At 40.8% G+C, this 16,803-nt stretch overlaps 1 protein-coding gene across 2 annotated transcripts; it reads right to left on the reverse strand.

Moving 5' to 3' along the window:
* Positions 1–12,603: 12,603 nt before the first annotated feature.
* On the reverse strand, positions 12,604–15,459 carry LOC110004322 (zinc finger and BTB domain-containing protein 14). Of its 2 annotated transcripts, none has more exons than XM_020659900.3 (2): positions 15,311–15,459; positions 12,604–14,656 (listed from the first exon to the last, which is right to left on the reverse strand). In XM_020659900.3, exon 2 carries the CDS (start codon positions 14,631–14,633, stop codon positions 13,461–13,463), a length of 1,173 nt encoding a protein of 390 aa, XP_020515556.1. In that variant the 5' UTR covers positions 14,634–14,656; positions 15,311–15,459; the 3' UTR covers positions 12,604–13,460. The 2 variants fall into 2 exon arrangements, with proteins under 2 accessions (XP_020515556.1, XP_065810350.1); XM_065954278.1 differs by lacking the exon at positions 15,311–15,459 and adding an exon at positions 15,017–15,262.
* Between the last annotated feature and the right edge of the window lie 1,344 nt (positions 15,460–16,803).

Consider the following 16,803-nt stretch of genomic DNA (forward strand, 5'->3'; position numbering starts at 1 on the left):
CCGAGGCCCAGCCACCATCATCGGATTGTGTCGTCCCCTAAACCATCACTGTCCTGCTCCGACCTCCACCTCAGCGGCAAGGAAGTGTGGACAACAGGAACGCGAGGAATACAAAGAAGAAATCCTTCCTACATATTATCCCATTATGCTCTTTTGTCAAGTGTCTGGAGATAACAGTTTTTAAGAATTTGTGCTCTACAAATAATGATCGATTGATCGACATACACATTCATGATCCACATTGAAATACTGAGGCATTTAAGTACAAGAGGGTGATTTGAGCAGCAAGTGACTCCAGTTCAGTGTTTATGAATTAGCATGGACATAATGTGTTAAAGAGTCTGACTGAAGCAGGTTAGAAAGACCTCCTGTATCAGTCTTTTGAACAGCGGGGCGTGAATGAGTCTGTTGCTGAAGTTGCTCCTCAGCTTGTTCGTATCAGATTCCCCAGAAGTGTGCCTCTCCTGAGAGATCAATATTTTCACGCTCTCCCTCCCTCTAACCCTCTAGTGTTGCCCTGTGAGGGTCCTGTAGTCTGAGTGTCTGCAGACCAAAAACAGAGACCCCTCTCATGTGCACACCAGACCAACAAGGCCGGGCGACATCAAAGCCCCCCCCACTCAGACGAGACAGAGAGAGAGGCCAAGCGGACAGAAATCAAAGCCATACCTTCGATCATTTATTTTTTTCCTCAGCAGGGACATCCTCAGATTACTCACAGACACTCGTGGAGACAAAGACTGAAGAAACAACCGCTGATAATTGATATCTGAACACCTGCTGAGGACTCTGGACTTCTGGCCAACTCACATACTGCAAAGTTTGAACAAAGATATTGTTCTGCTCCAAGGATCCACTTTACATTCAGGGGAGTGAGATGTTTATTTGACCTCCTTTTCCACCCTGACATGCCTGTCTTTATAATAATACTGTAAAGGTTGTCCAGGTTGACTTACTCTTACAACAAGCCAAGATTCCCATCTGAATCTCAAGTAGAGCCAGTGCACTCTTCCCCTCAGGGAGAAACCACAGAGTAACTTGTGATGGTGAAGTCATGATCAGGGGAGGTGGAAGAAGACAAGAGAGTGGGTTGTCTTTACCCCGAGTAATGTCTGGAGACCATTACAAAGATGGGTTGGAAAAAGATCTGACTCTTCCAAGAAGCTTTTAAGTGAAATGCAATTTTTATCATGTCTTATGTCATGTGAGTAAATCAAAGCTGTCAACACAGGGCGCAGGAATATTTCGCAACCGAGGCAGCAAGAGTTTGAAGGGGCAATTACTCACGTCTCTATCATCAACTCACTGTGCTTACTGTATACAGCAGGTTAACAGGCTTTGCTGGGGATTCATCTTGAATTCTAATAAAGTTTGGTTTAATTAATTTTAACATGTTTAACTTCTTAATAAAAAAACCCTCAATGCTAAAACAAAATAATGATACATTTACTCTACAGTACTAGAGATAAACACTTTTATGGCACTAGAAACAAGGCCATAGAAGTAGGTTTGTGGACTAATGTTCTGACGCCTGAAGTGGAACATTGTCTTGTTTTTTATGGAGCCAGATGGCTGTAGTTTATCCAGAGTGGATCCCTGAGAGGTCAGTTCAAGTGAATCCCAGCTAGCAGCAACCGCCTGTCGGTCACAGAGGCCAACCTCTAATAGCACAACAGTAAGCCTGCTTATAAACTACAGATGTGGAAATATTACATCCACATACAGTCGCCATGAATCAAAAAAACTTGAATAGAAGAGTTATTTGTTTCGTATCGCGCAATGAGAAAAAAAAGAATGTTTTATTTTCTTGAAAAGTTGTGCACTTTGTTATGGGTGTCTGAGGAGATCGACTCATTTTTTAGTCGGCCTCAAGTGGCCATTTGAGGAACTGCAGATCTTGAAAACTTTCACATTGTTTTATTTTCAGTCCCTGTTTACCAACTGTTTGAATTGGATGTTAAAAAGAGTAACACTTTGAAACGGCATTAAACTTTTGATTGATTTATCCATTCATTCATTCATTTGTTTAGTGGGGAATTGACCCTGAATGTGACCAGTTAAAAAAATCACAATACTTTTTGATATTGTTGCTGTAATAACTGCTCTGACATCTCAATTTGACAAATCAGTCAAGGGCTGCTGTATTCGTGTGCTTCAAAGGTGAAGGTCAGGAAATAATAAAGCAGGTTCAACTGTCGGCCAAGTTTCTTTTGAAAAGGACTCAAGACATAATCAGATTAAAAAAAGGAAATAAACTGAATGATTTTTTTGTTGAACATGTCATTTTTTACAATTTTTTCCCAAAACTTTAGGAACAAAAACAAATGGATAGAACATTAATGTCTGTTGATGACATTGGTAGCACAAAAATTCAGTCATTACTTTGAGAAATACTTAGGCCATTTCTTTTGTCAGTTTCATTATACAACATACTGGAATCAACCTCATGTGTGACTTTAACTGTTCAAAACATCTGGTTACTGCTTAGTGCCCTCTATGTTGTACCCATACCATTGCCCCATGCATTTCAAATATCTTCAATGCCATTTAAGTCAAAGATTGTGTCATCTGCTTTATGTGTTTGTCGGAGTAACAGGTTCCAGATTGGGGCAGATTACAGGTAACATTTTTTATAATCAGATTACATCTGTTTTCATGCCCTCAGCTCCTCCCAGATGTGGTCACCAAACAATCGCTGCCTTCAGATCCGTCAGCATGATCATCGAGGGAATTTCATTAGAGCGAGACCTCCATGACCGAGACTGATAACAGGAGAGAGGAGAGCAGGGGGGAGGAGGGGGAGAACAGCATGAGCTGTGTTTGACCAAAGACAGCCCTCAGTTGTTATCTGTGCAGGGTGGAGAGGAGGAGAGAGAGAGAGAGAGGGGAGGGCAAAGAGGAGGAGAGGGAGGCTGGGGGAGATAAAGGAGGAAAACTGTGAGGGGGAAAGGAGGAGAAGACAGAGGAGAGAAGAGAGAGAGATGAGAAATGATGGTGGGGAAGGGGGAGATAAGGAAGAGGAGAGGAGGGTCAATGTAAAAAAAAAAAAGGGGAGATGAAAAATAAAATGGAGAAAGAATAGGGAAGGAAATAGAAGGATAAAATGACAGAAAGGAGAGATAATAAAGAAGGACAAAGAAAGAGAAATCAAGAGTGGGAGGAAAGCTGTGAAAACGGTAAGGGAGGATATCAAGGAGGAGATAAAAAGTAAAGGAGAATCAAGGAGAGAGAATAATAAAATGAGAAAAGAGAGGAGAAGAGAGGAAGGAAAGGAGAAGAGGAAAGAGGAGGACAATAAAGGTATAGGAGAAAAAAAGGGAAAGACAACGGGAGAAGGAGGAGAGAAAAGATTCAAAGATAGAGTGCAGAGGACTCTATCTTTGATAGATATGAAAAGTAGAGACAAGGAGAGACGCAAAATGAATCAAAAAGAAGGAACGTTGAATTGATAAGGGAGAGAGGAGAACAAGAAAGGTGAGAAGGGAGAAAATAATGGAGAAAAAGGGGAGGAGAATGTAGAGGAATAATGACAGGAAGGGAAAAGTAAGGAGATGAGTGGAGAATAAAGACAGAAGAGGAGAGAGAGGAGGAGGAGACAGTGGCAGAGGAGTATGGCATCCAGTCTCAAAATGCAAAGCAAACATAAAGATATCCATAATAGAATTATTCCTGTCAAAACTTAATTCAAACAAGTGTGAATTGTCATTAAAGATAATATTACAATTGGTGGATATAATTTCTTGGAGAAATTATCATGTTTACAATTCATAATGGGCTTTCGATGTCAGATTTCCACAAAGTAATTTTCCTATTCAGAATAAACATTCTGGATATGTGCAATACATTCTTCTCAGGAAAAATTCCCTTTGAAGATATATTTTTTAATAGTGATCCTTTAATTTGGAAATTACAATGACTTTCATCAAAATTAAGACTACAAACTCCTGGATTGTAGTTGTGTGACATGCGTGTGTCCCTTTTCCCTGGGAAGGATTTTATTGCAGACAATGTTCATTCTGTTTAGGATGAATGACTTGAATGAGGTTGTAGATACCTGAAATAACAATTGTAGAAATAAGAATGTCATCTTGGATATATGAAATGTTTAATTAGATTTGTAGGAATAGGAATACAGATATCTGTAATGTCTATCCAGCCTAACTTTTAAATGTTAAAACTACTTGTCGTAAGAGGAGAGGGTGAGAGAGGCCTCGACTCCTCACTGCGGAGTGATGTGATAATAATCTCTCAGCTGGAACATCTGGTCCGGGTCTGAACAATGACTCCTGCAGGCAGATCGCAGCGATGCAGCCGGGTCTCGCAGGCCTGCACAGATGATCTGATAACCCTCCTCCACAGGTCCAGGTCTGCAGGTCAGCGACACACCACAGCAACAAAGACACACTCTGTCTGCACACACACAGCGGGTCACCGTTAATAAACCCGCTTCTATGTGTGCTGATGGGAAATGAGGATGCTGATCAGATAGGAGCTCCTGTGTTCAAGGTGAAGAAAGACAATCCACTCCTCCTCCTTGGGAACATTCCTCAAAGATCCTATATTCACTAATATGACACAAACTCTGAAGATGAGCCCTTCATTAAGTGTTATTTTATATTTCTGTTACCCTTATAATGCCGCCCTACAAATCAGTTTCAAAGCCTGAATGTATTTTTACAGTTAAAAAAAATGAAAAAAAATACCAGCTATAAAATCATTTTATCTCCAAATGTTTTTAAGCCTCAGGAAAACCAAATCTAGACTCATGGAACAATTGAACACAGGTTGTGCCTACACGACTAACATAGAAAAAGTAAAAATAGTTTCAACCAAAAAACGATTATTGTTTCGGTAAACTTTTCTGATTGTTTTGGGTGTTTTTATGCACAGGTATTAATAACAGAAAAAAAACAAATGTGAACCCATCACTGGATGAAACCACACAGAGCCCATCCAGCTGTTTATTAGCTTCTTCATCTTCTATTTTCAGCTGCTTGAGTTCAATTTGAGTTGTTTTTCATCTGCAGGTGTTGAGCTTTACAAGGTGATGATTAGCTCTGTAGTGATCTAACACAAGCTAATGCTACAAAGCTATCTTTTAACATTGAAGTAATAGCTTACTAAACAACAGGAAGTCATAGCTAACATTGTGTGTGCTAACTGCTAACTTACAGTCCACCACTTTGTAGCTCACCTTTTGGTGACAGTTAAAATGAATATCTTCAGGTTGAGGGGCTTCTGATACATAGACTGTAAATATTACTGGACGAACCCAGACCCGTCTGTGACATTGAGTCCAATCGAGGGCCGCATCCATATTGGATTTGCAGTCTCAACCTAACTTCGGATCAACCTAGCCACAGCAGTAAGGCGGGACCAGCGGGACTTAACTCCGCCCATTCAGCTCGACGTCAGCAGTCCACTTGACAGCATAGCTAACAGCTAGGCTGCTATCATCAACTATTCCTGCTCGTCCTGAGAAAACTTTACAAACAGGAAGTTAACATTTAACTTTTCTACAACACAGTTAAAACTAATTATATTCAACACAAATATTTAATTAAAGTCTTAAAACTACACTTTTTTAAATATACAACTATGGTTATTAGTTATTTGTCAGAGCAGTTAGACTTTGTCAGTGTTAGCAGAGAAATACATTAACAAAGTTTTATCCAGACTGTAAATAAATATGAGACATCCAGAAGAAATCAATATTACAAAGCATACAGTTCATGTTACTGTTCTGACAAAAAGAGGAATGTCTGTGTTTTATATTTACTGATGTCAACAGCGATGAGGTGAACATGACAATTGAAAAATAATTATTTAGTATTTGTTATTAGATATTTGTTTTCTATAGAACCCTGTGAAGTCATGGAGTCTGTGGACAGTGTCAGCTTCACACCAAAAGTATTAGAAAAAATAGTGTTTAAGACTGGCATCTATTATTAGGAGTTGCAGCTACCTTGTTCAATATTATTCCTGCAGATGTGGCTAATAACAAAAAACAACCTGAGCTGTCACATGTAGTTAACTGTACATTTTGTCTTGTCTGAGGCATTAATTGAACACTTTTGTATTTCTCCTATAGACACAGTGTGCATTATTGGTGACTGGTCCGTCGAGGTGCCCAGAGAGCTGCAGAGACAGAGGAAGAAACCTGAGCCTCAACAACATCTGTATTTGTTGGTTCTTCTGGGGTGGACTTCAGTTGCTTCTCTTCAACAACTCGCTGCGACGGAGGTCTCCCCCGGATGGCCTGAGTGATGTCACCCACAGGCTGAGAGCTGAGGCTGAGGTGGGTTTTAAGCCTCCTGACAAACCGTTACACCGCACCCGCCTGTCAAGCTGGTCAGCTACACGCCTTATTGTGAATAACTCTTATCCTTCATCAAATCAAAACTGATGAGTCATCAAAACATTCCCCCCCCCCCCCCCCCCCCCGTACAGTGTGTGTCCATCAAGACCTATTTGTTTGTTTTGTACCAAGCTGTAAACATGTTCATCTCTGCTGTAAAAACAGATTTTTTTGAATGTGGTTTTTCAGATTAAATAAATATTTCTATATAAATGCACTCCTTTATGTCTACTTATGAGTATACATTTCAGATTTGAAATGACAAGACTAAAATGTGCATTAATGCTCAACTCAATAGCTAAGGGAAGGAAGTCTACTTTTACACAACTTCTTATTCTTTTGATAAATACTAATGCAGTTCATTTCTGAAAGTGGGATGGAACAGAGTCATCGCAAAATGATGACCTTAAACACAGCCCCATTCTTAAATCAAGATACATGGAGAGTAAATAAGATCAATAACTTGTGAATAAAAACACAGTTAAAAATGATTTAGAAATGTAGTCTTCCCTGATCAATATCACATAATATCAACTTCTCCCATCTAAACTGGACAAAGGGTTTTAAAATGGGAAGAAAATAGTTTGATTTCAAGTTGTTTGGAGGAGATCTAGTTTTATTTGAACAGCTGAAGCATGAATACAGTCTTCCAAGGTGCAAACCCTCCTCCTCCTCCTGAAGCCTGTGGAGCTCCTTCATGTACTGCTGTCCTATCTGCTGGCCATCTTCTCTCACCAGAACTTCAACTGTTGAAATGTCATTCAGAAGAAGCTCGAGCATGTGACATGGATCCAGGAGAACATGGACTTTTAGTGAGGGGTCTTCAGGATGGCAAAGAAAGAGAGAAAATATCAGTTATTCATTAAATCATTTTGTTTGTTCTCATCTATTTTTCTGTATTCATCTGTGTGTAAGATTACATTTATGAATTCAACAGTGTACTACCCAGACAACAAAGGTACAGTATTCAGGTAATCAACATCTATTCAAAGTAAATAAGATAAACATTATTGTAATCATGCTGTTTTCAGCTCTCTCACTCACACAATGATATTCCACATCAAATTGTCTCAGATTTTGTGTGAGGAAAAATTAAGCAGTTTATTGTGGATAGTACTTCATTTTAACATGAAACAAATATAATCTGAATTATTTAAATCATTAACAGGTCCCAACTCTCTGTGCTTTAGTACAGAACATACAGTAACTCATTTATTATTAACATGAGCTCAGTACATGGCTGTATTCTTAAAACTATTTCTTATACTTTAAATCTTATTTTCATTCCATATGTTATTTAGATTTTATATTTCTACAGCTATATTCTGTGTATGAGTTCAGTGAAAATTAATATAGTTATTAATATAGTTCTTAATGGTTACAGATGCTCTTACAAAGTGAAGTTTTTTAATTTGTTAACAGTTTGCTCAAATCTTAAGACACTACATCAACCATGTAACTTTAATGTCATCCTCTATAACCTACACAGCACATTAGGTTCAGTTCAGTTTATGTTACTGACGGATAATTACTACACAAAGTTTGTTTTTAATGTCCACATTTACGTGGAGTATAACATTCATCATAACGTCAGATAACCATATTTACAGTCTGTGGTTAACCACCGAGCTGAACCTTTAGCTTCTAACATCACACAAACTCACTATTTTCAACAACAACATCTTAACAAACATTTCTAAACCATTGACCGTTAATAATGTAAATAATGTAAATAATGTAAATAATGTAAATAATGAGCTACACAGTTAGCCGACTGGTTTACAAGCTAACTCTAAACAAGCTAGGTCCGTAAATATAAATACCGACACGAGTATACAGTAAATATAACACTACTATATCACTTACTGAAAAAAACTGAAGCATCAACTTGTTGGATGGTCTGTTAACCGCACAGCAAGCCATGTATGTTGTCAGATATGTGTTAAACAAACTCTCCAAACGAAGTAAAAAAGAGGAGAAATCAGACGGATTAAGCTGTTAGCCTCCTGACCTGCTGACCGCGCAGAGCTGTCAATCAAATCTGACACATCCCTAATATGGGCATAGTCGTTTTCCTTAATAGAATAAAATCCGATGAGTTATAAAAAAATTCACCCCCCCCCACAGTGTGAGGAGAAGGGGCCGTCAACTTCTCAGATATATCTCGTTTTTTGAACCAGGCTGTAAACATGTTGATTCCACAGTGGTAAAAACTGGCTTTTTTGGCTGTGGGCTTATGGCACTTCCGGCGCTTCTGCAGCCAGCCTCAAGCGGACACTCGACGAACTGCAGTTTTTTGTACTTCCGCATAGGCTTCATTTTTCGAGACCGGAGGTTGCCCCTTGTTCTGATCGGTTCTGATACAATACTCTGATCATGACATCATTTTGTGGGCGGGGCATGTAAGATGTTAATCAAAATGTGATTGGTCACCGCCATTTAATCTTGAAATATTGTCCAAGCAGCAAAAACATCAGTTTTGAACAATTTTCTTTGATTATTTAATTAAACATGTTTTTTTCACTCATGTTTTGTGGATGCTTAAGGAGACCATCAGCATTGATCTCATATTCATTTTTACATTTTTTCCACACTTCAAGAGGTTTCAAGATGCCTTGTTGATCAGATTAAGAAGGCTACACCAAATGTGTCATTAAAAGACAAGGGAGGACAGAGAGACACCGTGAAGCCCTTAAAACTAAAGGAATCCCAGATGGTTCTCAAGCAGGGGACATCACAGCAAACTACTCAGCTCATGAATGTCAGCAACACTGATTAAAAGTCATCCCGCTTGGGACGAAAATGCTTGCTCTGCCTTTTATGCCCATTTATCACATGGACTTGTTTGTATACAGTTGTTTTATTCTTCCTTGGTGTGTGTGAGAGTGTGTGTGTGTGAGAGAGAGATGAGATGAATGTAATTAAAGTTTTTTTTAATTAGACGCTGTTCTTTTCTGGGAAGCCTGTGGCAGCGCTGGGTGGAGCCAGAGTGGAGACAGGAGGTTTGTGGTCTGGCTGAGGGAACCACGCCGGCCCGGGTAATGGAAACCGGGTGTTCACTGTACACATATACACACACACATACGTGCAAACACACACTCACGTCAGCATGCACCCGCGCCCACACACACATATAAACCAAAGCTGAAGAGAGAATAAACACACATAGAAAGCCACATAAAGTTATGCAGACATGAATTTGAATGCACAGCCCCCACAATAGTAATATACAACCTACCACACACACACACAGTCATACACACACACACACCCAGTCACATGCATTCAAACGCACTAATTAATTCGTGTGACTACCTGCATTATAGGATTCAGGCTGCTGACATGTAAATTCTCTAAATAGTGATGATGTGTGCAGACACATGCATGCAAAGCCAATGCATACACAAAAATAAACAAGGAATCACACACAATCTCTCTGGCACACACACACACACACACACACACACACACACACACACACACACACACACAGCTCCATACTGATGCAGAGCCCTCACGCACAGGCACGGATGAGACACGCAGAGAGGCACCCGCATGAATGCACACACTCGCTGCCTGTCACTCACGCACGCACACACAGAGCTCATTATGGTTGCATATGGTGCACGCAAACACATAAACCCTCTCTGATGCATGCACACACACACACACACACACACACTTGCACGAATGCACACTCACAACCCCCCCCCCCCCCCCTCAGTCATTACACATGCATACACACGCACACATGCTTGCACACACATATAAATGCTCTTAGGCACATGCGTCAGCACACACATGCAAACACAAAAATAAGCCCTGATCATTCAAATCCCTCGGCACGCACACACACCAATATAAGTCATGCACACTTTACATTTCCAACCACTACTCAAATACACACACAGAAATACATATGCAATCAGTCACTATAATGTGGCACAAACCCATACTCTGCATCAAACACTAGCTTTAATACAAACACAGCATTTTACTCCTGCACAATTTACATTTCCAACCACTGTACAAATATACACAAAACAGTGACAAAATGTATTAACACACACACACAACCTCAGTCAGACACACAGTGACACACAACCATACCCTGCATTGTCTTTAATGCACAGACTCAAACTCACACACACACACATGCAAACATTACTTCTCCAACCACTGTCAAGTACACACAAACACACACACAGTCACAGAATAAATGTAATAAACACATCTAACTCCAATCAGGCGTACAAGGCGACAAAAAGCAGATCCTGCATCATTCACTAGCTTTAATACATCCACACATCACACATATAAACACGTGCACAAACACACAGTCAGAAACAATGATCAGGCACGATCAGTCCAACAAAGAGACACAAACCATAAACTGCAAGTTCAACTGACCCCAATAGATGGGTGCACACACACACACACACACACACACACACACACACATGTACAAAGACAGTGAGGCTGGGAAATGCAGAAAACAGACCCAGTGACACAAAGTCCGCCTTTCTCCTCAGACACTGACGTCAGTTTTCCAGAAGACTGTTTTGCCTCGATATATATGCGATCAAATCTTCCTCTGTTGACAGTTAATAGATCAATGTTTTCATACATGGACAAAGCGTGAGGATGGTGTCCCTGCGTGCTGTGTGGCCAAGCTGTCAAAATGAGCCTGTCAGTGCATGCAGAGACTGTGAAAGCATGATCCCGAGCTGGCCAACAGTCAGATGTACTGTATGTAAATATATGGAAAACACTGAGGTGTGAGAGCGCATACATTTCACACACTCACCATATGTGCTTTTAGTCGAGCTTGGCCTCCTCTACTCTCCATTATTCTACAGGAACATCAGTGTCTCTGTGTTCTTTCAGTCCTGGGCAGACAGTATGAGCGGGTCAGACCGGGCAGCAACAGGTCAAACACTATGAACAGGGCACCATCTAGTGTTACAGGCAGAGTATAGAAGAGCTGCACACAGGGTTTTTTTTCTTCTTCACATGACACACAGCCATGTTAAGAGTGTGTGTGTGTGTGTGTGAGCTGGATTCATGTCCCAGTGTACAGTTGTTTTACAGATTTAGGAGAAACTCAGGTCACTTTGGGGTGAGTTTGATGTTTCAGTAGTGAGCTGGTCGGACAGACCCGAAGGTGCAGTGGATGTCAGAGTGGAGTGTTTAAGGTGGGGGCTGGGCAGCAGATGGGACTGTTTGCATAGTCCAGGCTTATAAACAAACTAAGTCCTGATGCTCTGCTGTACGTGTGGACGTTGGGAAGTCTCCCTCTCAGGCAGAGTTACACTGCTCTTTGTCGAGTTTCAACCATCCATCACTTTTATCACAATGACATTTGATCCAAATTCAATGTTAAAAAATTGCAGAATAAAGTCCACTGAAGATCAAAAAGATTGGAGTTCATCATATTGAAGTTTTTGTTTTAGACCAAACAATTAATAACTTCCATATATTTAGCTTATGATCTTTACAAACAAACAAAGCAACAGTTTATCACCCCAAAGATCCTAAAACTGGGTAATATATACAAAAATCCCAGTTTTGTTATCAACCAAGCTTCAAATAAATCCCTTCAATCCCTCTATCCACTTCTTGTTACAGCTGTAATAATAACTCTCACTGCTATAATAAAAGCAACAAGTGGTCAAACTGTTGAGGAGTGATTGACTGAAATGTTTGTCATTTTAAGCAATTATGCAAAAAAAGATGAAAAAGTCTGAGTATTTTTTTTGAGAATTTAGTTTTTGAACATTGGTGAAACAGAAAATACGACACGAGGACATTACACCTCACGGTTAGGTTAACGAGAACAAATTATTTCCACTATTTGATGATATTTGATGAAGTTATATGTTCATACTTAACCTTTAAAATCCAGAAAGTTTAATCTCTTGGTATGGCCTTGGCAGTGTTTGGACTCACCTACATGTCGCTCAGATTTTGTGCTTAATACGAGACATTTTTAACCCTTTCAACACCAGCCCTAACAGACCAAATATAATGACCTTTACCAACTCATGCAGCAACTGCAGAGAAGTGTAACCGTGCTGCATGTCAAACGTACATTTTCAAAGTTGTACAAATAGACTGATATGTTTAAGTTTTCAGGTGCTGTCAGGTTGATTTGGGTGTGGCTCATTTAGCTCCTCTGTCACAAAAAACAAAATGCGTCTGCAGGATACAAACCCTGCTCTCTGATCAACAAAAAAACAACCTAATAAAACACAGCAAATGGTGTTTATTGTCAAAGTGTAGGAGTAGGACAATGTTATATGTGCATAATTCATTATTGTGTACTCTAATTGTGCAACAAACTAAGCTACAGTATATACAGACATCTATCATTGACTGTTGATAGCATGGATGACAGTTATACTGTATAACAGTAAATCTAGTTGGCCGGTTGCTTGGGCAGGACAGCCTTCAAAGACGATCCGTCAGAGGCCCAAGACTTTGGTATCATCTGCATCAAATGCAAAACTGTGACTCTTACTCTTACAGTGTAATATCAATCAATACAACTAAACACATCCATTAAAAACATCCACATGAATATACTCGATGCAACAAATGTTATGCAGAAAATCCCCCCGCGCTCTGCTTCTCTCTTTTTTTCTCTCTCCATAAAAATCCAGTCGAGGTTAAACAAACATTTAAATGTTACATATCCCATAAAAGAAAAGAGAATCATGTAATGAGAGCCCCCAGTCTAGACAGCAACGATGCTTTGTGAAAAATATATGTATCATAGAGTGAACTAAACATTTACATGATTTTACAGGTGAAAGAAAACATCGCTCTGACATAACTCCTTTGAATAATAATAATAATAATAATAATAATAATACAGCCCCACAGTCTTATGAACATGCTATGATCTCGTTACTCACTCCGATCATTGTCCATGTGAGCTCAGGCCCTCAGCCTGTCACACGGTTGTGGCTGTGTCACTCTGTGTACATGTTTCTACGTGTTGTGTGTGTGTGTGTGTGTGTGTGTGTGGGTGTGTGTGGGTGTGTGTGGGTGTGGGTGTGTGTGTGTGTATGGATACGTGTGATTTGGTGTGTTTGTAGGCTCAACAGTCTCCTGAATTATGCGAGTGTGGCCCGGTCTCCATTTTCCAGTCTCTCTGGTCGGTGGCCTCCGCCTGGCCGTGCTGGGAGGCAGCAGGGGACAGGGACATCTGTCTGCGGGGGTTTCCGCTGTGCATCGTGTTCCAGTGGCGCTTCAGATCGGACGCTTTGATGAACGCTTTGTCGCAGGAGCCGCAGTTGAACGGCCGCTCGCCCCGGTGCTGCCGCTCGTGGTCTTTCAGGTGGGACTTGTGCTTGAAGGCCTTTTCGCACAGTTGACACGCAAAGGGCCTCTCGTTGCTGTGGACCCTCTCGTGCCTCTTGAGGTCGGGGCCCCTGATGAAGGCCTTGCCGCACACGACACACCTGTGAGGCTTGAAGCCCGAGTGGATCTTCAGGTGCTCCTTGAGGTGGGCGGCTGTGGTGAAGGCTTTGGGGCAGTGCTCGCAGCCGTAGGGGCGGTTCGCGGTTAGCAGCCGCTCCTTTTTGGCGTTGTGGTCCAAGGGCTTGGCGCCCGTACTCTGACAGGAGCCGTGGTCGCGATGGCCGTACAACAGGTACTCCAGCTTCATGTCGCTGGAGGAGGAGGAGCCCCAGCCGTGGCTGTGAGGATCTTTGCTCATGTTGGTGTTGTAGTTGTGCGGCTGAGTCACGTGAGAGCCCCCGGGCCCCATGCTCTCCATCCCCTGATCATAAAAGCTGTTCTTCCTCACCTCCTCCATAGCCAGTTCTTTCAAGATGGCGTCCTGAGCTCTCATCCCATGGTCTCCTGGAGCCTGGTTCTCCCGGGTCTTCATGTTGGTGAGCTCTCGTTTCTGGGTGCACAGGTTATCCAGGAAGTTGATCCCCAGTATCTGGCCCGACGACATCATCATATTTATGTCCTTCTTTCTCACGGCGAGCCGCGCTGTGTACATGTAATTCAGCACCTCCTCGAAGATGTCGGACCGGATGAAGTCCAGCTCCACGATGGAGTTGTCCTCTTCCGTCTGTTTCTTGAAGAGCTTCTTGAAGTAGTTACTGCAGGCTGCCAAGACACAGCGGTGAGCCCTGAACTCTATGTTCTCCACCACCACCACCACGTCACAGTGCTCGCCCTCCATCCTCTGCTGGTTCAGCATCTTCAGGAAGGTGGCTTTGTGGTCGTAGTCGATGTATCTTAGTAAATCAGACATGTTGCAGGTCAATTTGGAACAACCTGCAAAGAAAGAAAAAAAAAAACAGCGTAAGGAAACATTGCATTACCACTACAAACCGTGCATGTGTACAGCTTGCACAGCAGAGGGGTGGCGCTCTATTTGCATGCTGCCTATAGAAATAGTCACAGCTTTTTGCATGGAACAAACATTGGAACAGGAAAAACATGCAACTAGTATGACGTAGATGTGCAGAAAAATAAAAAAAATTATTAAAAAAAAGCAAATAAAAGTAGTTGAATCAGTCATGCAGAAATGCTCCGGGTAAGAAAAAAAAAAAAAAAGACGGCAGGCCCGATACAAGTAAAAGCCGAAGTAATGTCAATAAAAACATAAACACAAGCAGAAACAAACATATGCACTTTTCTTATCTGGAGCAATGCGTTTCAGCCGCTTCGCTCGCGTGACAGTCGCGTCGCGTGCAGGAAGGATAACCTTAGCAAGAATATTTCACATTTCACTGCGCCCAGCCATTTTGGTCAGCGAGCCTCCATTGGCATGTTTCTGGTGTCTTCAGAGCAGTTCACAAACAGCGGAGAACACGGCGACGGAAGAGGCCGACGAAACTAACACCCAAAAACAACCCCCTTCAGCGTCGTTTCCTGTGCCCGCTCGGAGAGACAAGGAGAAAATAGAAAGAAAAAAATGTTAAATACCCGAAGCCTGGACGCGATCCCCTGGTGTTGTCACGCAAGGCAAGTCGACGACGATCCAGGGCTGTCGTTTTTCCTCTTCCTCCTCCTCTTGTTGTGACTGTTTGGCCTTACAGGAAATGTGCCGCTGCTCTGCTGCCCCCTACAGCACCGGAGCAAGTACTCCGCCAAGATCGTCTATGTTCAAGAGCATGACTCACTCCGCGTTTCTGTCCGTCCCACTATATTGAGTTCAAATATATATATAAAGAAACACTAAGAAAGATTTAGTGGTTGGCTCTCTTTAAAACTACTCTATGACATATGCTGATAAACAAATAAAATATTTTAAAAGGACATACCTTTTATCATAGCAAGTCACTTTAATCATCACTTGTCACTTTATCTTGTAATTCTCTGCAAATACTGTCTCAATTCCATGCATAGTTAACTTCATCATTCATTTTGTATATACCCCCTATTTTTATTTTTATTTTTATTTTTATTTTTATTTTTATTTATCTTATCTATTCTGTTTAATGTGTATTTTGAGCTACTTGTCTGTGCTGCTGCAATGCCCGAATTTCCCCTCTGGGGAATAAGTATTATCCTATCCTATCCTTTTAAAAAATATTTTAAAAGGACATATCTATTAAAAAAATGTACAAACCATTGCTGTATTTACAGTGTTGTGCACTGATTTTCCACATGCTGTTCTTGCAAGTCCATAACTGTTTTCTTTATGCTCATGAATTTATTTGGTATGCATTTTATGGATGACCTGCTTAAGATGTAAAAATCCGCCATATTTTTTAACTTCACAGCCTCAATTGAGTGGGGCTACTGCTGGATTTAAAGCTATTAAGAAACATGATGGAAATATAAATAGGCTAAAGGTCGTTCATTACTTTATTTATTATGTAACATTCAAAGATCATTATACAAAAAGGTGAATATAAAAATGAATACAGTATTTGTTTTTTTAAATAGCACATAAACTTTCTTTGTTTTAGCTATAATCTTTAATAATATCATCTAAATTATTTAGATCATAGAAATTAGCTGTCAAGACAGTTATTGATAATTTAATGACAACTACGGGGACTCTGTCAAACCAAGTTACTTTTAGTAAAAGTTGGGCTGCAATGACCTTTGTTTTAAGGCAACTACTATTTATTTTTGTGACCCAAGAAACAGGCCAGAGTGAAAGCTCTAATCTTTTGCCCATCTTTGGCCACCACACGCACGAACCCTGCAGGGCGGGGCTTTGAGGCATGCGTGCAGTCAACATAATTACATGGAGCTGCAAAAAAAAGCCGTCTTAATTATCCCGAGGGTATTTCTTTTAACGGATCAATTAAGTGTTTAATCATTTGGTTTAATGAATTAAATATAGAAAACTATTAAAAGATTCAAACCCCTCGCTATGTATTTTATTAATAGTTCTAACCAATATTGAAGCTTCTTGAAGATCTTATTAATCACATGTTGATCATCAGGTGATTTAAAGGGCCCGA

Source organism: Labrus bergylta, chromosome 4, assembly GCF_963930695.1.
Source record: "Labrus bergylta chromosome 4, fLabBer1.1, whole genome shotgun sequence".
Taxonomy (NCBI): Eukaryota; Metazoa; Chordata; class Actinopteri; order Labriformes; family Labridae; genus Labrus; species Labrus bergylta.

What these genes read in the sequence shown, in the direction of transcription:
- LOC110004322 (XM_020659900.3), bottom strand. Translation starts at nt 14,633, where the DNA reads ATGTCTGATTTACTAAGATACATCGACTACGACCACAAAGCCACCTTC.